At 52.9% G+C, this 24,651-nt stretch overlaps 1 protein-coding gene and 1 long non-coding RNA gene across 2 annotated transcripts; one reads left to right on the top strand and one right to left on the bottom strand.

Annotated features, from left to right (window-relative positions):
• Positions 1 to 4,347: 4,347 nt before the first annotated feature.
• On the bottom strand, positions 4,348 to 8,433 carry LOC105611004 (uncharacterized). The gene is made up of 2 exons (XR_001039105.5): positions 8,202 to 8,433; positions 4,348 to 6,392 (listed from the first exon to the last, which is right to left on the bottom strand). It is a non-coding gene; the product is annotated as an uncharacterized LOC105611004 (long non-coding RNA).
• Positions 8,434 to 15,108: 6,675 nt separating this feature from the next.
• On the top strand, positions 15,109 to 18,614 carry HOXC11 (homeobox C11). Its single transcript, XM_027967238.2, has 2 exons — positions 15,109 to 16,061; positions 17,348 to 18,614. Exons 1-2 carry the CDS (start codon positions 15,380 to 15,382, stop codon positions 17,578 to 17,580), a joined length of 915 nt encoding a protein of 304 aa, XP_027823039.1. The 5' UTR covers positions 15,109 to 15,379; the 3' UTR covers positions 17,581 to 18,614.
• The last annotated feature ends 6,037 nt before the right edge of the window (positions 18,615 to 24,651 follow it).

Genomic DNA, 24,651 nt, shown 5'->3' with positions numbered 1-24,651 from the left:
TTTTGTCTGAAGATCCGGTGCCTCCGCCCACAGGCCGAGGAGCCACGGGTTAGGAGGACCAGAGGAGAGGGAAGGGCACATCCCCAAAACCCACTGTAGGCCAGAGGGTGGCTTCAGCCGCCGAGAGCCTTTTATTCATAGCCCCCTTCCGCCGCGGCCCCACCCCCATCTGGGTAGATGCCAGGCTGAGCTTCGGAAAGAGAAGCAGTGAGGGAGCTGGCCTGCCTTCTTGCACTCATTGTTATTCCTGTTGGTGAGAGTCCCTCAACCTCCCATCTGCTGACCCAGCCTTGACAGGAGGCAGAGAATGAGAAGCCGGGTGGGGTGGGGGGAAATCATGGGAGTTAAACCCAGCCTGGACAGTGTGAAACTGGCCTGCTTGCTTGGAGTTCTTCCCACCTGGGCAGAGTCTCTCCTTCCACATCCTGGAAAGGCAATCCACAGGGCCCCCCACTCTGCCACCAGCTTCAAGGCCCTGCACAAGATTGTACAGCCAGCAGCATGGACAAACAGGCACAGCTGCCCAGTACACCATTGGGCCTACACCATTCTCCTGACTGTATTTGCAAGCGGGCAGACTCATAACCCCAAATTCAGCCCTGCAGAGTAGCCTGTACAATCACATACCCCCATCCCCCACTGGGCACCTGACACATTTCCCCACCAACAGTAACCTATGTACAAATTTGCAAAAATCACTAGGCTTCCAGCTTGTCTTCGCACTCCCCTGTGGGCTGGACCTGGGTGTGAGGCGCTCCCCTCTTTGCCAGGTCACCCATCTACCCCTTCATTGAGCCCCTCCTGTGACCTCTTGGGCTCTGGGGTGCTGGGTTTGAGCTCCACCACTCCAGCCTGACTCTTACAGCTTAATAGAGAAGAGACCAGAACACTCCAACAGGGGTGGGGGAACAAAGATATGCAATATTCTCTTCCTGTCTCTTTAAACTTCTGTGAGCGTCTCTGTTACTCTGTGTCCTCCTCTGTGTCTGTTGCTAGTACCTAGAGTGACCCTTGTGGGTAGATGCCCTTTTTCCCTCCTTCCCCAGCTCTCTGTAGTGTGCCCTCCTATGCGGATGTCTGTCTCTAGCACGTTTTCCCTTTATATCATCCTTGTACAGAGTTGCTTCATCATATTAATAATAATTAAAAACATGATGGTATGATGATGTGATTTTTTGAGAGAAAAAATTTTAAACTGGCTCCCTACACATGGTCTCTTCTGCCCAGAAAGAATGGGATCCCCAACCTCCTAGCTGTTCACCCACTTTATTTTCTCCAGCTCAGATGAATAATAAAAATAATAAACCTACAATAATAAAGGAAGAGTGGTTGCATGGGCAACAAAAATATACGAGCAACCAAGATCTGTTGATGAGCTGCCATCTCCAGTCCCAAGCAATTACTAGCAGAAAGAAAACTGAGGGATGGTAGATGAGTGGGGAGGAGAGTGATATCTGAGGAGTCGCAGGGTTGTACAAATCATGTGGACAGCCTGGGGGAGGCTGACACTACCTGTGGGACCACAGAAACAAAGTCTGAGCTGCAGGAACTCCCAGGAGTGAAGCCAGGGTAGGAGATGGGATGGTGAGAGTGCCATGGGGTATAGGGCAGGGGCTGGTAGGTCCACCCTTCAGCTGTATGTTTCTAGCTCTGTGGATTCACTGTGAGAGCACATCTGGGGCACTGTCAGATGACTGAACAGGGTACTAAAGACTGATTGAAGCCTGTGATATACGCTCCATCCCTGTCAGCAGTGGTCCCCTTCAGGTCATGCTAGAGAGGGGCTCTGGTCTGGGCCAGAGTCTAGTCCCAGCTGGGCCCACGTGTCCTCTGCACCTCTACCTCACTCCTTCCTTATGGATGAAGGAACACCCTCCCTCTGCCTCCACCACCCATGAACCTCTGGTCCCCAAGTTTCCCTTTCTTACAGCCAGGCTCCAGTCACGAGTCTTCTCCACATTCCCCCTCCACCCTCCTAGGCCTGCTCCAGAATGGCAAGCACCCCCACAGAGTTCAGCCTCCTGAGCCAGGCTTCCTACCCTGAAATCTTTCCTTCTCTTTCTCGCCTCCTTTTCTTACTCCTGCAACTAGAAAAAGTACCAAATTCAGACCAAATCCCATCCTCCCTTTGCCCCAATCCCCTGCTGAGTGTGCATCTGAGGGGTTTAGGCAGAAAGGAGATCCCAAACTTTGGGGGTACTCATATAAAGGGCCCACAGAGTTTGGAGGGTGGGGGCTGGACAGCTTCTGGAAGCCTTGAGCTGGGTGGGGGCAGGGACTGGATTGCTGCCCTTAGGTCTAAATAAAGGGTGGGGGGTGGGGGTCCTAAATCCAAAGAGACTACCCTCTTCTTAAGCCACATCTATACAGGAAGTTAACAGAGAAAGCATTTCTGGCTAAATAGGAAAGAAGGGAGGTCAGGAATTACTGACCTTCAACTTATTCCCTTGATTTATCCCCAGAGACAGTGCAGATCTGAAAGAAAAGTTTCCTTGTTATGTGTTGTCTATGCAGGCCCCGAGACTCAATAACTGAGGAAGCTGTCAGGGAAGAAAAAAACACTATAACCTCTTCCCAATGGCTAAATAACAAGTCCTTGGCTCTCCTGGACAAACAGAAGGTCATGGTTGGAGCTGCAACCTAAATAACCCAGGGTGCAGTTGAGCTCTGTATCTGGGCAAAGACTGCATCTATTTTGCAATTGTTTGTCTGGTTTAAGCCTTCAAACTACAATTTACTCCACTGATTTAAGACAAAGCATCCTGTGTCTGTAATTGGGTCTTGAGGGACAGGAAAAGGGGAGAGTTATCTGGATAACTCAGGTAAAAAATAATTTCACTGTTGTGTATGTATAAGTTTATACCACTCAAATAAGTTATGTATTGGGCCCTGATTATCACCCAGTTCTACTCCACTCTGCGCTGCGTAGACGCAGCTAGGGTATTTTAAGCCACTATCGAACGGACAAACGGACGGGAGATGGGCCCGGCAGCCCTGGTTCTGCGGATGCTAATTCAGCCGGAAACCCGGCGAGATCGATGGCACAGACCCAGAGTCAAGCAGGGACCGCCGGCCCCATCTTCGAACAAAGCAAACCCCCGGGACCTTGGGTTCCGGACCGGCCAGAGCTTCCGCCCATCCTCCCTACCATTACCCGGAAAGTAGGAGAGGACTGTAGGCCCCCGACCCGTGTGAGAAACGCATACTGGAGCCCCCAGCCCTCTGTGTGCGGCGGGGACACGGAGGCGCCGAAGGTCCCAGCGTAATTAAGCGCGAGGTGGGCTGCAGGCCGAGGACCCCACCGCCGCGTATAAGCCGAGTGTTTGGCCCGACCGGCCGCCCTACAGTGTCTGCCTCCGTCGAGAAGGAGCTGCCGATTTTCCGCGGGGAAGCGTGCGTCTCAGGCCCGCCGCCACCGAACGCCCCGTACCACGGCAGCCCAGCGCCGAGCTAGCGATCGCCGCTCCAAGCGAGACAAAGCCCCGCCGGCCGCTGGTGGCCGACACGGGCGCCTGGCCGCTCGCTCCCCAGCCCGAGCCCGGAGCGCTCCGTGCCCCGGCCCGGCGGACAGGGCTCCGGGACCTCGGTCCAGTTCCCCGAGAGCCTAACCCGACCTCGGATCCGGGGCGCCCGGGATCCCAGAGAGGAAATACGGTGCGCCTCCCAGCCCCGGCCCCGCCGCCCCATGTAGCTGCCAGCCCAACCAACAGCGCCAGTCGCCGCCCGAGGGCCGCCGGCCCCCGCGAATGACGGGATGACCCCTGCTGGCCGGAGCCGCGGAGACCGCCAAGACCCGGACCCGCCCAGCTGATCAGCCCCGAGCCCCAGCCCGGGGAGACGCTCCGTGGGTTTGTGGGTGACCTCAAAGAGCAGCCTGAGTCCCAGACGCTGCCAGGCTGCGGGAACCAGGCCTTTCTCCCAAATGGCCTCCTTCTGCTGGGCACGCGGCGTCCGCACGGCGGCGGCCGGCCCTCCTGCCGGGCTCTTTACCGCCGGCGGATCTGCCTCAGGCTCCTAAATAAAGCCTGTGCCGCCCCGCAGGAGCCTGGCACCCGAGGCTTGGAACACAGAGAACCTTTAGGCAGTGCGACCCAGCCTGTTGCCTGGGGGTGACCTCTCTGAGCGTGAGTCGCTTCGTTGGTACTCCGAGACAAGCCTTTGGTTTGTCAATTTTCATGATATGGAGTGGAGAACTTCAAGGACCGGTCTGTGCGGATGGAACTCACTGGCAGTTCTTGCTAGAAAAGCTCCCTGTGAAAGATAGTCCACATTCGGAGCAGGGAAAAGATGTTCCACAAAATGTACACCTGGACATACTGCCCACATAACCGACATATTGAAACAGTCTAAAATGCACAGAGATCTATATTACATGTACATTCTGGCAATGGAAAATATATTTCTCTAGAAAATATACAAATGTAGGCACTCATCTATTGTATGGGAAAGCCACCTCCTGAAAAAAGATTACATATAGCATGTATATCCATCATATATAAAAATTCATTTACATGTATAAAAATTCATTTACAGTACAGTCCTGCACCAACTTAGATACATGAGTATATACACTGTAAAAGCCATATAAAATCAGTACATGGACAATGCATCCAGATAATAATTATAATACTAGATACTAATAGTATATCTTATTATTAAGATATCCACATTTTAAAACTTCATGGAAATATATCATGTTATTATATATACACAAAGTGCATACCAACTGAGTACATGAAAAATATATTCTGTGAATTACATTTGCATACATGTTGTATGTGTACCAAATACATTGAAGTACATACTTTGGGTTCACATAGTATTGTATTTATAGTACACACTTCTCTGCCAATATTAAAAACAGTATCAGGAGGAAGCCCAAGCATTAGCAATGACATTCCCCATCAGCAGAAGCTCTTTTCTATCCTTCTGAACTTTCTATTATTTGTCTTTTCAAAACCCCCTCTACATCTACACGGATTATTTATATCAGTGGTCTCCTGTCTCTGTTTAACTGTTGCCTCTCTTGTTTGAGGTCAGGGTCTATATTTTGAGCCCTAAGTCCTGTTTGCAGCAGGGTCTAACTGCACAATCATGCCTGCATGGAATTAGCATTGTCTAATTACTTTATCCCTTCTATCTTAGCATTTGTTCTTCTGGACCGACTGTAAATATCCAGTTACTCTGGTTTGCCAGAGTGCAGCAGCCAGGAGAGGTGTGTAACAGACAGGTTCCGAGTGTATGCTGGCCATACAAGGGCTCCTTGAAGGGTGAGAATTAACTTTTTAAAAATTTACTTTCAAAATTCAAGTCTAGGAAGCAGTATGAAGTAAAGACCAGACCTTGTCTTCTATGTTCCTCTCTAATCCCATAGCAGCCCCACTCTGCCCAGCCAACCAGGAAGAGGACTCTGGCCTGCCCAGCTTCTGGACTCCAGTTTCCAACCTCAATCTTGGCCAGGTCTATCCAAGCAACCAGGAAATTTTATCCCATAATCCAAGTTTTTCTCAACAAAACCCACTCCCAGTGCTTTTCCAGAGGCAGTGATAACTTAAAGCATTTTGGGGGGCTGAGCAAATTCTGATTTGGTCCCCTAAAAATTAGGTCCACTTGGGTCCTTCTTTAGTAGCTAAAAATCCGGGACTATCTGACACATACCTATGGAAACATTCTTTGAGAGACCACACACTCACACCCAGCAGAGATATTGTTTATGAGTCAATGGGTTCCGTGTAGATTCGGCCATATTTTACTGTCCAAGGGAATCAATTAATTAGTGCCTCCCCACTCCCCACACCCTCCGCTGCTTGGCTGAGCCTGCCTGAGCGGCGGAGATAGATGTACGTGGCCAGCTCGCTGGTCTTGTTAACAAGCCTCGTCATAAAGATGGAGATGATAAGAAGAGCAAGGAAGCCCTGGTGGCCGTGAGGGGGGACTTCGAGGGCCCAGCCCAAGGGTCTGTGGGGCAGCAGCAGGTCGGAGCCAGAGCGATGTAGGAACCAGAGCCGTGTAGCACCGAGGATCGAGGAGGTGGTCGGAGAGAGACCACCGAGGATCCGGTGTATCCAGGGATTTTCCCTTCTAGGGCTGAAACGCTGTAACTCGAATAATTCCCTCTCCCCTCCCCCTCCTTGAGTTTTCCCTTTTTAAAATCAAGCCTCAAATTTTAAAAAATTAGAAAAAAAAATAAAGATACATAAACCTCTGTCCATGAGTGCCTGTCTTGCCCTCCACCACGTTTGTTCAGGAACCTGCCGCTTTCTCCTTTCCCCGCATTTCTCTGCGTGGTCCTTTTTCATCTCCGTCTGGCGCTCTCTTCCCTCCTTAGGCTCGCTCTCTGGCTTCAAGCTTGCTTTTTCTACCAAGTTGATACTGGCTCAGGCCCCAGTGAGCTTGTAAAAATAATAATACAGATACCCCTGCTTATCTCTCAGCAGAGTAAACACCCCTAGATAAGCCCAAAGGAAAACAAAAAAACAAACAAAAACAGCAACAAAACATTCCCCTCCCCCCCAAAAAAAAACCCTTGGATGTAATTGCTGGTTTGGGTTGCAGCACTTAATTCTGTTTATTCTTACCAATGTGGACACTGAACAGAGAGATATTGATATTAGTAGGCAAGGGGGAATTAATTTTACTTTTATAGTCATCTATTAAGAGCAGAGAGCGATCTGAATCTACTTTAACGGGACCAAAAGGGGGAGGTGGAGAGAGAGAAAGGGAGGGGGAGGGGAGAAATATGACTGAAGGCAAACAAAGATCTTTGCCTGAAGAAACAGTGTAACACTAGACAGAACTATAAAGTCTAGGAATGTAAGAACGCAGGCTCTCTCAGCTTCCCCCATTTGGAATCCCTGTCCCTTGCACTTCCTGGTGAAATCTCAACCTGACTACCCAGCAGTATTCCAGGAAGGATTCAAGCAATTATCCGGATAATTGTAGGGGGAGAGAGAAACCATTTCCTTTTGATGGTCTGATCCTCTCTGGTGTCTGTGCAGAGGGGGGTATAAGGAGAAAAGGAGGTGGTAGGGTCTCCCAGTATGACCCATCCCCTACAAGATGGCTACTCCTAAACCACGGAGGTCCTTGGCAAGTTTACAGATTCTGAAACATACTCAAGAAAGGACAGTCTCACTTTCATTTTTCAGCATATTTCCTTGGCTTTACTTTGTCTGCATAGATCTGCCTCATCCAGTATTGTAATTATCACAAGTAAGCAAATAATAGATAATTATAGGGGTGTCCATAATATCATTTATTTTATAGCCACACAAGATATGATTACAGTTAATGTTGGAGGCTTTGTTGGAGCCTGGGAGGCAACAAGAGGCAAAGCAGAGAGGCCTGAATAATCTATCTCTTTTCTATCTTTATGTCTGTGGGAATATCCAAATCCCTATTTCTCTAAATTCCCTCCCCAAATGCCTTAAGTGAAATATCTAGGATTTTACAGGCTGAAAGCTCAGAGAAAGGCAAACAGCAATTTACTTCTTAAACCTTCCCCTAAGTCTCAAGAGCAGTGGTCTCTGCTCTCCCCATAACCCTCCCAAACAAGAGCTTCACCCTCAGTTCAAGACCCCTGGGGTCACAGAGACCTGGAAGGTGAGGCCAGTGACAGGAAGACAAAGTCCTCCAAGTTCATTGCCATCCTCAAGTGGGCACTGGGCCCAGAATGAAGCCCCTTTGATCCCAAACTTGCCTTCTTTCCTGGACCCTCTTCCTCAGGGATACCTGGAAGGGGGCAGAAGCCAGGTGAGGGCCATGGAGGTCAGTGGGGGTGGGGATGGGAAAGTATTGAAAATATTATTTCCTGTTCCCGAGATTCAAAAGATCAGGAAAGAAGAGAGAATGAGATTGCATCAGAGAGGCCAGGAAACAGAATCAAGGGAAGCCGTGAAACCAGAGGCAAGAATCAAAAGAATGAGTGATAGGAAAGGGGGGGGGGGGTGTGAGGAGAGAAGAACAGCAGGGGGAGAAAAGGAAGGAAGGAAGTAAAAAAGAAAGGGTAGGAAAAGGGGAAGAAAAGGAGAGGAGGGGGAAGAAAGAAGTGAGAGGGGAAAGAAAAGGAGAGACATTTGACAGAGAAAGAAAGGAAGCAGGGAGGCAGCGGCCAGGGTCGCCTGGGCGCTGCCTGGCAGCCTGCAGCGGTCTGGGTGGGCGGGGGGCGCCAAGACAAAGTGAAGGTCAAGTTAGCATCGTACCTTATAAGGAAGGCGTCGGTCCTCCATTTCAGCCTTTCTTTCTGCCGGGACGTGGCCGGTGGCATTTCTGGTTTTGTAAACACTGGAGTCTTAGGAGCCTTAAAGAAAAATAAAGACCCCCCTCCTTCCTTTATTGGGGGTGAGCTCGGCCGGCTGGGGGAAGCAGTGGACACAGAAGTCAACTAATGAAGACTCGGGGAAACTTTCCTCTCCGGCTCCGCTCCCGCCAGCTGGGGCCCCCTCCCCCTCCCTCCGTCCCTCCCTCCCTCCCTCTCCCCACCCCAGTGCCTCTTTTTCTCTCGGTATCTCTCCGTCTTCCGTATCTCTCGCCACCGTCTGTAACTCTGGGCTCCGTCTCTCCACTCCCTCTTCCCAATACTGCAGACTCCTAAATCCCTTTCATTCTACCGCGAAGCGGAATGGGACGTAAGAACTGGAGAGAAAATTAGCCGTCACAAAGAAAAAAAAGTTCATTTACAGCTTAGATGTCTGACTATTCAGATTTCCTTCGAAAACAAGGCGGTACACTCGGTAAGGAGGAGGGGAAGTGAGGCAGCAAGAGTGGGGAGGGCTGATGAAGCAGGGGACTTGGATTTATTTATTTCTCACATCCAGAGGCGGAAAGGGGTGGGGGAGAAAGGGGAAAGTGAGAGAGAGAAGCGGTTGAACCCGGCAACTAGCAAGGAAGGACGCTGCGGCGGCGGACCGGGAGCGAAGCGCAAGGACCCGGTGGCGCGGCGGCGATCCGCGAGCGCTGAGCCGGCTGAGCCTAGGCCTTGGGTACGGAGAGACAAGGGCATTCGATGTCTGTTGGTCTGAGAGGTGGGGGCGGCGGGGTGTGAAGGCAGGGATGGAAGGAGTCAGGCAGAGACAGGCGGAGTGAGGCGGCGCAGCCGGCAGGCCGGAGGGAAAGCGAGTTCCGGAGCCGCCGCGGCGGCCCGGGCAGCGGGCAGCGGGCAGCGGGCGGGCTCAGGGGAGAAAGGCGGCCAGAGAGAGGAGCCTGAAGTGGAATCCTTGGCCCGGTCCCTCCAGGGTACCAGAATAGCACTAGGAGAGTGGGGCAGAGAGAGAATATGGCGTGGAGGTGTCTGTGAAGGACTTCTCCTGTTTCTGCCTGCTCTGCGTCCACCTTGCCCTTTTTAGGCCTAATCACTGCTTATTGCATGGGAATTCTAATAGCCAAGGGAGGGAGGTCCTGATGGCAGGCTTCTGGTTAAACCTGATGCCCCACAAACCCCTTCTGGTTGTCACCTACACCCTTCTGAACTGAAAAATCAGTGTCTGGGATCAGCCCCCTCCCACTTGACCTACCTGGTTGAGGGCACCTAAGGGCTCTCTGGAACCTGAAGTGGGGCCTGGGGCCCAGGTGGGAGCAGCCAGGAGCAGTGAGGGTGGTCGGGGAGCTCCCAGGCCTCCACAGCCGGCAGCCCTCCCACCCTGTGTTCTGATAATGAAAAACAAAGGGGGAGGATTTGATTATTTCTGCTGGTGTTAAAGGAGCCTGGCTTTCAAAAACAGCCTCTGACCCTGAGCTCTAAGGTGATAAGTGTCTCTCCTATGGACATTTAATCTGGGCAAACCTCCTACTGCCTGGGCTCTGGGGGCTGAGGAGGTGGCCAGGATAAGGACATTTGAAGCCAGGAAGTCCCAGGGAGGGAGCGGCAGGCCCTCTCTGGCACTCTCTAGAGTTCTGTGGAGAGTACTTTTAAAGGACAGAATGGACTGGGGAAGCCCTTTCTGAGGTTTCCCTCAGCCCAGGGAAAGGGAGCCCTAGGAAGGGAGGGAGTTTATTAGGAGCTGGGACTTTTCCCTAATGTGGGAAAGACAGAGATAGCCAGACCTTATCCTGCAAAGATGTATTTTGTGCCTGGCACAGAAAATTGGTAGCCACTGGGGAGACTAGGGACTGGCAGTGAGTGGAGCAGGGCCAGATGCTGTGGTGAAGGTAGAGATTGAGGTGTGATTTAGGGTGGGTGCAGGAATCTGAGGGAAAGGGACTGGAAAGGTATCACCCAAACCCTTTTTCTCGGAGAAGCTAAACACACACACACACACACACACACACACACAATGGGCCCAAAATTGAAAAACACCAGATGATCTGCTTCGAAGAGACATAAACAGGCCAAGCGGATGCAGGTTAATAAAACCCGCAAAATCCCAGACAGGAACACTTAAAATGCCCCAGAAACAAAGCATACCGTGACAAATTCTCACCCAACACACAAGTACATGTACCAGAATGTTCCCAGGCACAGGCAGTCCTTCCCTATTTCCAGCTCCCACCCTGGGACACTCAGGTGAAACTGCCTAGCTCCAAAGGCACATGCACATTTGCGTCCCCTGCTAAACCTACCCACCAGGAGCCCCTATTGGGCAGGGGGGCTGCACACACACCCCACATAGTCAGGCCTGAGTCTCCTGAGCCTCAATAATGCATGATCCATACCCGGAGATAAAAGTCTAGACAATAGATGGCTGTTTATGACAACAAGGCTCTCCAAGTTTGAGGCTAGGCGATAAATCTCTGGCAAATCTTCCTGTAACTCAACTTCTGGCTGTAGTGATGGAAGAACCACGGAGACTGCTGAAAGGGGAGCAGCAAAATGGGAGATACTTCGAATCTAGAGCAGAAGGCGACTTCCAGGCTCGGTCAAGGGAATGCAAGCGGCCACACTCGGCCCCCATGGCAGGTCCACAGTGTGGAAGCTTTTGGATCAGGCTTCAGAACACAGGCGAGTCAGGCTTCCTGGCTCCTGAAATCAGGGAGAAATGGTAGGGCCTGGAGGCTGGGACAGACCGTCAAACCATTCTTGCTGCAGGCAAAGGGTCTTTTTTGTGGGTGACCCAAATCTTCTTGCTACGTGTCACCTGAATTTCTTCACCCCACGCCTTCTCTCTCTCTCTCCCTTTCCTTTTTGGATTGATGGGCTGTACCCTTTTGCATTTTCTACCCAGGCGTCTGATTACAAGTAAAGAGCCACTGAAGTTGATCTCATAAAAATGCCGCGAGCTCACTTTGATCTGCGCGGACTGGGTCCGAGCCTAAGTAGGCGCTAAAGCCGGGGAATGGCGGCTCCGGCCAACCCGGCCTCCGCTCCGCCGCGAGGTCGGAGATCCCGGTGGCGGGGTGGCCGGGCAGGGCAATCCTGCTCAGAAAAGGCATTTTGTGTGTGTGTGCTGCTGCAGCTGAATTTGGAGACCAAGGTCCAGTCCTTGTGACTCCGTTTCCAGACTGCTTTAAAGACATTTCCTTCATTTTAGAGCATTTGGTGAGGGGGCCAGTGAAACTGGCTCGTAAAATGGGACTTTTATGGGGAAAAATGGGGTCGGTCGCGTTGCTAGCCTCCAAGGACAATCCCTCCGCGGAGGAAAGAGGGTGGGGCTGCGGGGACCGAGGGGCTGCCCTTTTCCCTCCCCTCATCCTCTCCCAAGGCCAGAGGAACCTCGGAGCAGCGTGTCCTCTTAGGTGACCTGAGTTAGGACTTTGGGCTTGGGTTGAGGAGAGATGAGGATTGGGAACTGACAGTCCCTTTCCTTTCTAGTTCCCTGGCTGGAGGTGTGAGGTGTCTAGGGGTGCAGGATAAACCACTGGCCTGAAAATCCCCAAGCACACTAAAAGGATTATTAAAATCAGTGGCATTGCTCTAAAGGAGAGAGCTGTGCCCAAAAGGATGCAACCGTTGCCTGCCCTGCAGCGTCAGACCCGCGGAGGGAGTCCATGTGCTGATTGCTTATCTTTTTATTGACTCTACAGAGACTGATCTTACAGGCTTGAGAGCCCTAAGGGGCCCCTTGCTCCAACCTGAGGTTTCCTCCCAGTTCTTGATCTGTTGGAGTGGGCCCCTTTCCCCCACCACAATCCACTCTCTCCTGAGCCTCAGCAGGAGATGGACAAGCTGCAGGGGGGCCCAGTACTGGGTTGGGGGGTGCTGCGCTGGGTTCCGAAGATACTGCCCCTTTCTGAAGGCGCTTCTGGTGTCTGTGTGTGGAAGGGAAGGGTGCTAGTATCTGTCGCAGCCCTGGCCAGAGTACCGAGGCAGCTACCCAGACCGCAGCTGCCCGCTAGCCGCCAGGCAGGCAGACAGTGCTGACTGAGGCCACCCAGAGCCTCAGTGGGGCTGGCAGGATGGCCCCGCTGAGGAGGATTTCAGTGAAATCTGGGTCTCCAGTAGGAGAGGCTATAGGCACCTATGAAATGAGGGGAAAGCCAGCCACCTCCACTCTGAGGAGTGAGGCTGCCCAAGGCTCTTGAGAAGTGATCTGGGGTCTCACTTCAGGGAAAGAACTGATGCCCAGGGATGCAGGCCGGGGCAGGTGGCTAGCCTATGCTTCAGGGTGGCCTGGACTTAGGACTGGGCAGGGAGGCCACTGGCCCATGCCTTGGGCACTTTTGCTCACCAATATCTTCCTGACTTCAGCCACCACGGCCTTCTCTCCTTGACCCCAGTAGCAACCTCCTGTTTTGGGGACTTTTTCTAAGCTGTTGAAAAATTAAAAGTCAGACCAAAACTAGAAAAAACGTTTTTTTGAACTTTGTGCCTTACTTTTAGGGAGACAAATATTAATGTTCAGAAACCTCTGTTGGAAGACCTCACAGTTTCCTGAACATCGACTCCTTTGACATTCTTTCTTGCCTTTCTTTTTGTTTCAAGGAAATCGAGCCGCCAGCAGCTCCTTGCAGCCGCCTGGCTCACTTTTATGGTGGCCCTGGAATAAACTTTGGTGGTCAAATTCAAGTGCTCAGGCCCACAGCTGTCTCCTCACAGGAAGTGCACCCCCTCCCCACTGTCGGCCCTGGCGGTGCCTTGGGGGCTTGGGCCCCACAGCGCCCTGGAGGCCAGGATGGGGGAGGAAGCACGGCCCTGGGGGGAAGTGGGGAAAGCCCGGGCTGAGACTGAGCCGTCATCCACACCTCTGCAAGGGTACCTCTCACCTCCTTCTTGCCAGTTCCTATCACTGTTTGGGGAGCATTTTGCCTCCAATAAATTCGAGTTTAATGAGGAGAGCACGAACCCCATAAAAGCCATAGCCCATAGTTCCCCATCATTATAATTAAAAACGCTGGCCCCAGTTCACCCTATAAAAAGGGGTAGAGGAAAGAGGAAAAGCAACATTTTTTTTTTCTTGCAGCTTACTCTTTAGCAAAACTCCAGTCTAGCTCCTCTTTGCCCTTAGTTAAGATCTGGCCAGAACTAAAGGAGGGCTCAGGAAGCAGTGCCCAGCCAAGAATGGGTAAAGGGAAGCCAGAGGCCTACCCTTGGGTATGCCAGAGCCACTCCAAGAACAGGACCCATGGTTAAGGCTGTCCCAACCCAGGTGTTGCACTAAAGTAGTCTTGAGGAGGCAGGAGGGTTGGGAAAGAATGACTTTGCAGGGGTTGTATCTAGAGTCAAGGTATCTTTTTTTTTTTTTTTTTTTTTTTGTATCTTCCCTGTCTGGTATTGGGGCCTCTGTAACTCATCAAGAAAAATCAAATACAAATAATATTTTTTAAGTGGAAACCAAGTTTAACCATGAGTTAGGGGTTAAAAGAGAGTTTGGGCCATTTCTGGCTTTTCCTAAGAGTGCATGGACTAAGTCCGTGGGGGCTTCAGTTCATCCCTCCTCTGACCCTCGGACCCGAACAGAATAGATCATACTCTGCTGGCTCCTCTTTAGATGCACGGTTGATTTCTGCTCGTGGACAGTTGCTCTGGTACCCAGTCCAGAACCCATCAATAAACTGATTTTCAACTATCCAGATGTGTCCTGTGGTGCCCAGAGGGAAGGGAGGCAGGCAAGGGAGGGCAGAACCACTGAGCCCACCCCTTGGGTCACACCCATCTAGGAGGCTGGTAGATGTGGAGGAGGGCAGGGCAGGGCTGAGAAACTGCAAAGAGGCACCCACCGAGGTCTGACTGCAACCCCTGGGGAGGGAGGAGTGGGGCTGGGGGTTTCCACTAGGGAGTGGCCCCTGGCCCTGCACAGCCCGCCAGGGTCCTCAGTTCCCTTCCACTGCCCTGCTGGTCTGTCGCAGAGATCTATACTGTCCACCCAAATCATTCAAGAATATCAACCCCAAACCCAGATCCCCCATCATATCCTACCTAGACCCAACACTGGGCTTCTTTACTGCGCAGAAGCTGACACTGAGCACCCAATCCAAAGGGGCCCCAACAGAGAATACGCCCAAGACTCTCATTGCAACCTTTTTCTTGGAGGTTGAAATTTTAAAAGCCACTGTGGATGCAGCTTTCTGTGCATTGATTGACAATAAAGGCAGGCATGAAATATTCACCCAGGGCCACTCTCTCATACTAAATATTTAACACAACATTAGAGAAGGTTTTTCCCAGACTTCGCCAGGCACCGGCTGGGCGGCTGGCTCACTGCTTACCACTGTTTATGACTAATCTGAGTCCCTAGCCGGCGGCAGCACAGCAAGCCAGACAAAGTTGGGACACTGGCTGGTTGCTGGGCCGCCTCACCTTTGGGAAACTTCAGATACCCTTCCAGGGAGTCCCTCCAGAGGGGAAAGCGAGTCTGGATAACCAGCCCTGGCTAGGAAAAGAATCGACTTCTTCAAACTCTTGTAAACAGGCACTGACTCTCTTCGGGTTGGTGGGGTAAGAGTCCCTGAGAGTTGGGGGGAAAGATTCACGTCTCTGGAGGAATCAGGCAGCGGAGAAAGAGGTCCTCATCCCCACCTCTGTCTTGGGCTGATCACAGGGAGAAGGCAAGACCCCCATATGTGAGAACCCTCCTCCTTCTCCCAATCCTGGGGAAAAAAAAAAAAGAGCAGCAGCTAGAAAAAAATACAATTACCCCCTCCTAGCCACCGCCCCCGCCCATCCCACCGCCCACCCCACCCCAACCCTCTCTCTCCTCCTTTGCTCGCTCTGTGGAATGGAGAGGAGGGGAGTGTCAAGAGCAAAACGAATACAAATCTGCAATTGATTTTCATAATGTTTCTGCGGTGTTTGCAAACCAATCGCCTGAACGTCCCCATCTTACCTAAGAGAGAACCCCTCCTACGACTGCGAAGTGCTCCGAACTGATATATGACAATATCTACTTTGGATCACGTGCTCGGGGAGAGAGACTAAGACGGATAACGCGTCATCTCGCCTTCCCAAATTTTCCCCCCTCGCTAGACCTGGTCCAAAACCTCCATCTGGAGCCGGCAGAAGAGAACGATGTTTAACTCGGTCAACCTGGGCAACTTCTGCTCGCCGTCGCGCAAGGAGAGGGGCGCCGATTTCGGCGAGCGAGGGAGCTGCGCCTCCAACCTCTATCTGCCCAGTTGCACTTACTACGTGCCCGAGTTCTCCACGGTCTCCTCCTTCCTGCCCCAGGCCCCCTCTCGTCAGATCTCCTATCCCTACCCGGCCCAAGTGCCCCCGGTCCGAGAGGTCTCATACGGCCTGGAGCCCTCCGGCAAGTGGCACCCCCGGAACAGCTACTCCTCCTGCTATGCGGCGGCCGACGAGCTCATGCACCGGGAGTGCCTGCCTCCTTCCACCGTCACCGAGATCCTCATGAAAAACGAAGGCTCCTACGGCGGCCACCACCACCCCAGCGCCCCGCACGCCGCCCCCGCCGGCTTCTACTCCTCAGTCAACAAGAACAGCGTCCTGCCCCAAGCCTTTGACCGCTTCTTCGACAACGCCTACTGCGGCGGCGGCGACCCGCCCGCCGAGCCCCCCTGCCCGGGCAAGGGTGAGGCCAAAGGGGAGCCTGAGGCGCCCCCGGCCTCGGGACTGGCGTCCCGGGCTGAGGCGGGGGCCGAGGCCGAGGCCGAGGAGGAGAACACGAATCCCAGCTCGTCCGGTTCAGCCCACTCGGCGGCCAAGGAGCCGGCCAAGGGAGCCGCCCCCAGTAGGTAGCAGCGGCCGGGAAACAGGCGGGCAGGAGGGAGGGAGCTAGGGAGGGAGGGCGAGCGAGGGTAGGGGGGAGGCGAGGGGAGCGGGGACGGCCTCGTGTTTTGGGTCAGTCCAATTTTATGTGGAGTTTTATAAGCATTCAAAGGATTTTATTATAACCTACAAAGCCCTCTCTCCCAACGACTCGACTTTTTACGATGGAGAAGGGGTGGGGAGGGAGGGAAAAGGGCCCTTTGGAAAAACCGGGTGAACCCCCCTCTCCGTTATCTCCTTCGGTCTGTGAAAATTTTTAAAGCGCCACCATCGCGGGCAATATTAACTTTGATCGTGAACTTAGAGGAGCATTTAAGGAAGGATGGGGAGCCCGGCTGCCGGGGTTGGGGGTGGGAGGGAGGGGAGGGGTGGAGGGGGAGAAAGGGGAGGGCAAGGGAAAGACAGGGAGAAACTCCGAGAGGGGGAGTGGTGGAGGAGAGAGGCAATGGAGCAGAGCCGGAGCCCGGGGAGTCCAGCCAGGGCCGCCCTGCTTCTTTAAAAAAAAAAAAAAAAAAACTATTTTTTGAAATGTTCAAACTCTGTGTTGGCGGGTCCCTGAGCAGGGCCCGGAGCGACCCGAGGGTCAGCGGCGACAGGGGGTGGGGGCGAGGCGGGCTCAGGGCTCCCCTCTGCTCCAGGCCTGGGGCTTGGCGTCTCCCTGCGGCCCGCGGCCTCTGCGCCGGCCTGGCCCGGCCGCGGGGAAGGAGCGGCCCGCCGGGCGTCCTGGGGCGCCAGGGCCCCCGGAAGCGGCTCTCGGGTGTCTCTGCTGCCTGCTCTCTTGCTTCCTCCCCGCCTCCCAGTGACTCTCGCCGGATCGCACTTCTTTGCGCCTGTTCTCCGCGGTCCCCCCACATTTCTGGGGGTGGGGAGAGGGGGTGGGTTTTCAGAGCCACCCGGAGGGCAGAGGAGCGCGGCTGAGCGGGCGGGGGGCCTTGGGGACGCACTTGGCCAAGGCTGGCGCGCATCTCCCGCAGACCCCGCCACAGCCACGGCCCTCGCCGGAGGGGAGGGGGCACGGGCCCCCGCGGTGGCCCGGGACGGGGGACGCGCTTGCCGCCCAGGCAGGGGGGTCGCGGCTCGGCCCAGCGCCGCGCCCGCGGGAGGAGAGCCGGCCGGCCTGGCGGGAGGGCTGCCCGGCGGTGGGGCCGGCAGAGGGGCCCGCCGGCCGCTCCGGGGGGCTGGGGTCGCCCGGGTCTCACGTGTCTCTCTCCCCCTCTCCTCGCACTTGCCCCCTCCCCTCCCCTCCAGACGCCCCCCGCACCCGCAAGAAGCGCTGCCCTTATTCGAAATTCCAGATCCGGGAACTGGAGCGAGAGTTTTTCTTCAACGTGTATATCAACAAAGAGAAGCGGCTGCAGCTGTCTCGGATGCTGAACCTGACGGACCGACAAGTGAAAATTTGGTTTCAGAACAGAAGGATGAAAGAAAAAAAACTAAGCAGAGACCGGCTGCAGTATTTCTCGGGAAATCCTCTGCTGTAACCGCAGACTGGGCCCTTTTGAGGGGAGGGGGGAAAGGGAGAAATTATTTTATTTTATTTTTATTTTTATTTTCTAACTCGCCTATTTTCCGCGGGTGGAAAACTGGACTGTGGCCAGGGCTGGCCCCCACTGCCGTTTCCCGCACGTCTTTCTGGACAACCTCCTTCACCTTGGTCTGACTCCATGTGGGACAGGGACAGGGCCTGGAATGGGGGGTGAAGGAAAGTGTCTGACCCACGGCGAGTGGACACCGTTGGCGCCGAGGCCAAGACTCTTTATTTAAAAGAAAACACACCTCGCGACCATGTCTTGCTGCTCGGATTGGGTGGGGGAGGGGCGAGAGTCGTGGGCGCCTGAACTGAACAATCCTTGAACTAAAAGCCTTCCCTTGCCCAAGTGACAAGATCTGCTAGGACACCGGGTCTGCGAGGGGAGACTTCCCCGGCTTTCCATCCCTACCCCACCTGGCTCCATTGGTAGGGGGCAGCTAAATGTGACCCCGCTTTGCTGTGAAATTTCTGTTCCTTTGACCTGGTGTTAGGTGTGCAAACTCGTGTCCTACCTCCGTCTACGCCCAGGCCCCGCCCAAGCCTAGCTGTTCTCCCCTTGAAGGTGTAGAACCCTCTTTCGAAATTTCTTAATTGGTGCATTGAGGTTTCCTAATCTTTTTCCTAGCCTCGCCCCACTCCATGAATTTATAGCTATAGTCTATGCATCTGTCACCTCCTTTTTTTGTTGATGTTAAGGAAAAAATTTAAAAGATTAGGGTGGAAGAGGCAATAGGGAGATGGGATTGGGCGCCTCCCCTATGCTGGGGCCTGAATTTTTTGTAAATAAATTTCACAAGCATTTCTTTCTACCCTGAGGGTGTGGGGAGGACTGGCCTGGAATGAGATTGGAATCACCCATCTCCATGTGCGTGAGTGTGTGTACGTGTGCAATCCCCATCCAGCTCGCTCCCTGTCCCAGAGGGATTGCTGTGACTTTTTTTTTTTTTTGTGGCAAATAAAGATATTTCATTCTGTTCAATATTATGATTTTATTTGATCCTTTTATTAGCCCCTCTCCTCTTAAAACCCTCAGTGCTCTCCAGGCGGTGGAGGAGGCAGGCGGGCAGAGCATGTGAAGGTGAAGTAGGCCAGAGCTAGCGGGCCTGCTCCTTCCTTTCCACGGGCAGGGGCAGGAGTGTGGCGGTAGCTTCCTCCAGCTCTTAGGCTGAGGACTTTCCACAGTGAGTCTCAAAGCTGTCCTTTCTCACGTGCTGCTCAAACCTCGTCCAAATGCCCAGAAACGTTTTCCGTCTAAGCACACGTTTGTTGTGGAGTTAATTGTAACCATCATCGAATTTAAATTTATAGGAATTTTCTTGGCTCCACCGCCCTCCTGCCAGATGTCTCCGTCTGTCGCAGTTAAACGTGTAGGGTCGAGGGTAGGGTTTTCGGTTTTCCTTTTTCTCTCCCCCCCACCATGAGAAGACTGTATTGGAATTTTTATTATACAGTTTTGAGGGAGGGAGAGGAGAGGGGGGAAAACCAGCCCCCCCTCCCTTTCCTCCCTGTGCGGGTCCCTGAGGGTGGGAAGGTGGGGCTGGGCCCCTTCCCCTCAAGCACAAATGGCCAGTTCCTCCAGACACAACAAGACCCTAGGCTGGGGCTGGCCACCCTGATGTTTATGCGTCGGTTTCCCAGAGTAGGAAGCCCTAGAGATTCGTTTTGTAAGGGGTTGGCTTGGGGTGGGGCTCTGGGGAAGGAGGTAACCTGTGAGACCGTCGCCACACCCATCTACATTTGCTGCGTGTTTCTTCTGTATAAAGATAACCATAGTCCTTTCAGCGTGTTCAGTGAGGGCACTCTGGTGGTCTCTGTTCCAAATTCGTTCTTTGGGGGCTGAGATTCGGAAGCAATTCTCTCATCCTTCCCTTTTCTTTGGAACTGTTCTGTAATTGAAAGAAATTTTTTTTTTTTTTTTGTCAATAACAATCCTGTTGAATGAAAGAAAAAGCACCACGACTATGGACTGACTATTGCATCTAGGTTCTGTCATTTTTTATGACAGAGGTATCTGAATCTCTAATTTGTAAATGTAGGTCTTGAGATGAAATTGGCAAACTGGGGTTTATACACAGCCCCACAATCCTTTCATGTGCTTGCACACAAATATTTAAGTTGGGATGCCTATGGGTGCACATGAAAAGGAATGTTATGTGTACGTTTTTGCCTGTAGTATGGAGTAAAATTGACCACATGCACATCTAGAGCTTGTATCCTCCAAGGTGTGTAACCACTCTCGGTGTTTAGTGAATGTCAGCAGCAATGCAGCTGAGGAGCCTCTGTGTGTGTGTGTGCTTGCACGTGTTCATGCGTATGCACGGAAATACGAGAGATTTCTCTAGGTATGGTGTTTGTCCACCAGTAATAAGGGATATTGACCTGCCGGCTGTGTTTCCAATAAAATAGGAAGGAGATAAAACGATAACGCTATAGAAGGAACCTGTTTATAAAGCAAAATACTAATCTCCAAATGGGTCCTGATTTTGGAGGAAAATATTAAAAATCCAAAGCTACCGCTTTCCTTGTATTGTGAAGCTCAGAAAAGGTCCCTGGCTCTAGAAGGATTTCTGAAGGAAGGCGCAGAGTGACATAGTGAAAGAAACACAAAAGCTTCTAGGATTCAAGCCCAGGAACCTGCCAGTCCTTGGTGACCCTCTAAAACTTAGGGGAAAAAAGAGGTCTCTGTCCCCCCAAACAAACCCACCTCCGGGCCCCTGGGATGTCCAGCCCCCCTTGCCGGTCAGGGGCACTCTGGGCTCAACCTCTTCGGGTAATCCCCTCCAGCCGCGGCGCTGCCTGGGAACAAAAGAGCCTCGTCTAGACGCCGCCATAAAGCGCCCCCCCGCGCCTCTAAACCCAGTTTCATTTCGCCCTTAACGACCCAGTCTGGCCTGTGTTAGAAAACGCTTCCGCCCTAAATAGTAAACAAACCCGCAGTGGATAGTTTCGGCTCCCCCAACACACCCCAGACTCCCATTCCATTACCCCCTTGCCTGCATTTCCCCCCTCTTCTCCTCCTGCTTTTCTCAGCTCCCAGCACCCCCAATCCCCTCCCCCCACCCCAGTAAATAAACCCGAGGCCGAGTTCAAAGTTTCCTGGAGCTAAGGAGGAATGTTGGTTGTAAAAATCCAAGTTTATAGCGCACGTGGGAGTTTACAAGGGTATTAAGTGGTGTGGGCTGAGAGAGCATTCTGGGCCCCTCCCCCTCCCACTATGGGCTTTGGGGGTGCAGGCGGAACCTGGGGGACTTGAAAAGAAAAGTGGGTTGGGGCCAGCCTTGGATTTGGGTTTCTTTGTCGCTCAGACCTGGGGTTGCTGGGGGATGGTGATGCAAGGGAGCCTTGAAAGAAGGTTCACAAAGCCCCATCAAGCACCTCTGAGAGAAAACCCACAGGTTCTAGGTGTCCCAGATGGGTCGGGTGGGGAGCTCTGCTTTGGACAAGCAAGAAGGTTACAGACCAGGTGTCTGAAAGGTGGACGGAGTTGGGGACACCCGGAACCCTTCCTCAACCAGAGAAGGAGAAACTACCTGAGGCTGATTTCTCGAGTGGGTTGAAGGCAGAGGGGATTTTTCCTCACCAGAGCAGAAAAGAACTTTGAACTTCAAGGGAGTCAAGGGCAACACCCCTTCCCTCTCCCCGCCCCTCTCCGGATTCTACAGGGCAATTCGTTTCTGAGCAAATATTCCCTCAAGGGGGCAGCCCCTGGGGTTTCCTGGGGCCCCAGGGCTGGATAATGCTGTTTGCTGAAGGCTCCTAGCTCAGAGCCCGCCAGAACTGTGTGCACGCGACTGCACTCTTTATTATTCATATAAACCTTTGGAAAAGGCAACGCCCGGGAAGTTTTTATAACTTTGTTTGGCATAAAAGTTTTACAAGATTCCTCCTCCCTTTAAAAAAAAAAATTAAAGTTTTGGTCTTGCCATGGAATGAATTCTCAGGATCTCTGGGAAGGTGGGGAGAGAGAGGTTCTGGGGTCCAAGGTGTGTGTGTGTCGGGGGGAATGTCTGGAGCTGCATCTCTAAGGCAAAACAAGGCTTAAAAGTAGGGATTACTCACTCCTGAGGCCCACATTAGACCCAGCTTTAGGGGCTGCTGGGAAAGTCTCAGCCACTCTGCTGTTGAGACACATGCTAACAGACCCCCAAAGTTTGGACGATGTCAGCTGGACCAGATCTTTTCCATCACATCTTCTTGTTCTCCTGTAGGCATCTCTCTCTCTCTCTCTCTCTCTCTCTCTCTCTCTCTCTCTCTCTCTCTCACACACACACACACACACACACACACACACACCCTGTGCACCCTCAACCCACTGCACCAAGTGGAGACCCATAACCTTGACTCAGACCTCCAAGCTGGCAGTCTCTGCACACAACCCGCATCCCTGCCTCCTGCAAAGTCCACAAAGGGTTTGATGACAGACAGAATTCAAAACGACAAGAACTGCCTGCCCAGAGATTGCAGCGATTGTAGGACTGAGAGAAGAGGAAAGCCAGTGGGCTGCAGTCCAGGAGTGTGCAGAACAAAGGTGCCTGTATAGAGACGTGGCCTTGGGCTGCTAAGCCTGCTCCTCGTGATTCCTTGGATCTGCCCCCGACATGGGACTGACGGAACCCCACTCCTTCATTTCCCCTAATTCCAGCCTCGGGATATCAAGTTGACTGAAACAAGGGCTATTTTAATGTTCAGCTCTGGAAGTCACTACAAAGAAGGAGCAACTTTTCCAAAGACAGGCCTGGCTTATGAGGTTCCTTTGGGGTGATGGACTTGAGGGTACCTAAGCCCTGGAGCTGGGCACTTCAGGGAGCCATCGGAGTCGGTCAGGACGTGCCCCAGACTCTGCTTTTCCTTCTCTCTAATGGCGACTGCTGAGGCCTGGCTGCCAGCCGCTGACAGCCCTACACTTCGCCTTGTGAGGAGCCAGTTAAGGCTGGAGGCGGGGGAAGGTCAACTCCAAGCTTGAGCAGCGGGGCTGGGGAGGGATGCTACGGAGCCTGGTGCTCTCCCCATCTCGGGGCGCCGGGTGCAACAGAGAAAAGTAAGAAGAGCTGGGGGAGAAAGTCAAAGGAAAGGAAAGCATTGAGGAGGAAAGAAGAGTAAAGAATAATTGTATAGTAAAGAAGGAAGAGAGAAATAAGGACGACAATTAAGAGAAAGAATCCGAAAAAGAGAAGGAAACAAATGGATTCCAGAGAAAAAGAGAAAGAAGCGAATATAACGAGAAAGGAAGAAGATGGGGAAAGAAAGAAAGGGGTGGGGAGGAAGATGGAAAACAAAGATCTTCAAAAAGGAATTTAGCCGGTAAGGGAGGAGCGAGATACTCTGGAGTAAGCCGGGCCGACAGCAGACCTGACTCGGGCTGGAAACCCGACTTACTGGGTAACTTGGGAGCACACCATAAAGTGGGGAGCAAGCCTTCCCCCTCCACAGACATCCTCCCATCCGTCCTCCTCCTAAAGCTTCTCTTGTTTGTGTTTGCTGTCTGGTTTCAATTCAGGAGGCAAAGTTAAATAACTAGCTGGCTTCAGCGGGGCAAGAAAGCAGTTGTGCTGGTTATCAGACTTCGGGATGCGGGAATCGCAGGGAGTACATTTTTGGGTAACAGTGACTGTGTGGCCCTGTGCATACAATTAAGCGCCTAGTCAGACACGTGTCTAGGCGGTAACCTCCATAGCATCTGCGTGCAAACGTGTACAATGTCCAGATGTGAGAGCAACTCTGATGGTTGGGCTGCCGGTGTGGCGAGGAGATAGGGGTGGATCAGAGGCCCCTCCATGCATCCTCGGCCTCCCACTTGCCTCTTGTACCTGTTTGAAAATCCGTTTGGGGGTGGGGGGATGCTGAGGAGCTTCTAAGCACTCTGTCTTTTGCCTGAGATTTCTCTGCTCCCAGTTCAGCCCGGGCAGAGCCCGGTCGGTGTTAAGGAAGAAAGCAAATCTCTCCTTCAAGTTTTGAGAAGAGATTGATTTATTTGGGCCTCCAAAACAAGCGGGGAAAAAACTCTGCACTTTTCACCACTGGTGTGATTTTGTTTTCCATTTCGCTTGAAGAGATTTCAACACACACACTGTATAATTATTTTATTATTTGATCCTAAATGGAGAGACATTTTATTTTTGTTTCACTTCGCCTTTGGAATTTCCTAGAAGACTTCCTTAACCTGGTGAGGAGACTCCGCTAATTTTCCCTGGAGGAATCAGGGTGCCTCTGGGGCGTTTTGAAGGCTAGAGCGGGCAAAGCAGCCGAGGTTCCTTTCTGTTCGTTGAGCACTACCTTTTCCTGCTTCTGTTTCCACGTGGGGACCCCTAGCGCCCCAGCCCTCAGCCTGTCCTCTGGAACCCGCCGACCACCCTGGAATGTGAGGAGCACCCTCCACCTCTCCCTTGGTCACAGTCCCACTGGCAGCAGGAGGCCCAGCTCCCATCCCTGGTGCCCTTTCCAGGGTCCGGGTACTGGGAAGAAGGGCGCAAGGGGCCAAGGCACTCGGGGTGAGGGTGGGGGGGGGTTGTCAAAACATAGGTGCAGCCTGAGCCCCCTCACTGTGGCCTGAAGGCCCTGAATTTTCGCATCCCTAAGCTGAGGCAAGAAGAGGGCAATCCGGAGTCAGGCATAGATGCGGCACTTTCCCAGAAAGTTGGGTAAATGACTTAACAGTGATTTTAGCAACACAGACTTTTCCTGGACCCCAATCCAGTTCCCTAGGGGTGCAGGCCTGAGGCTCTAGGCCCCGTGGGGCTGGGCTGATGGGCGCCTGGCAGCGGTGGCAGGCGGGGTGGCTGTGGCAGCCTGAATGCCTTTGAACGCCAGGCCCCGGACTATAGGACTGAAATGGCTTCTGCTCGACAGAGCCCAAGGGGGCAGGGCTAGGACCCACACCCGGACCCACACAGCCGCCCCCTCTCCCCGCTCTCACCCGTGCATCTTCCTTCTTTTTGCCTCCATTGGGGGCAGAAACCCAAGTCTGCAATAACCCAACAAGTTATTCAAGTCTGTGGCTTCGGGTCCTTGTTTAACAGCTCTG

The sequence above is a fragment of the Ovis aries genome, chromosome 3 (assembly GCF_016772045.2).
Source record: "Ovis aries strain OAR_USU_Benz2616 breed Rambouillet chromosome 3, ARS-UI_Ramb_v3.0, whole genome shotgun sequence".
In the NCBI taxonomy this organism is placed as follows: domain Eukaryota; kingdom Metazoa; phylum Chordata; class Mammalia; order Artiodactyla; family Bovidae; genus Ovis; species Ovis aries.
Note: the sequence above shows the minus strand (reverse complement) of the source record. Positions and strands in the feature narration are given on the sequence as shown.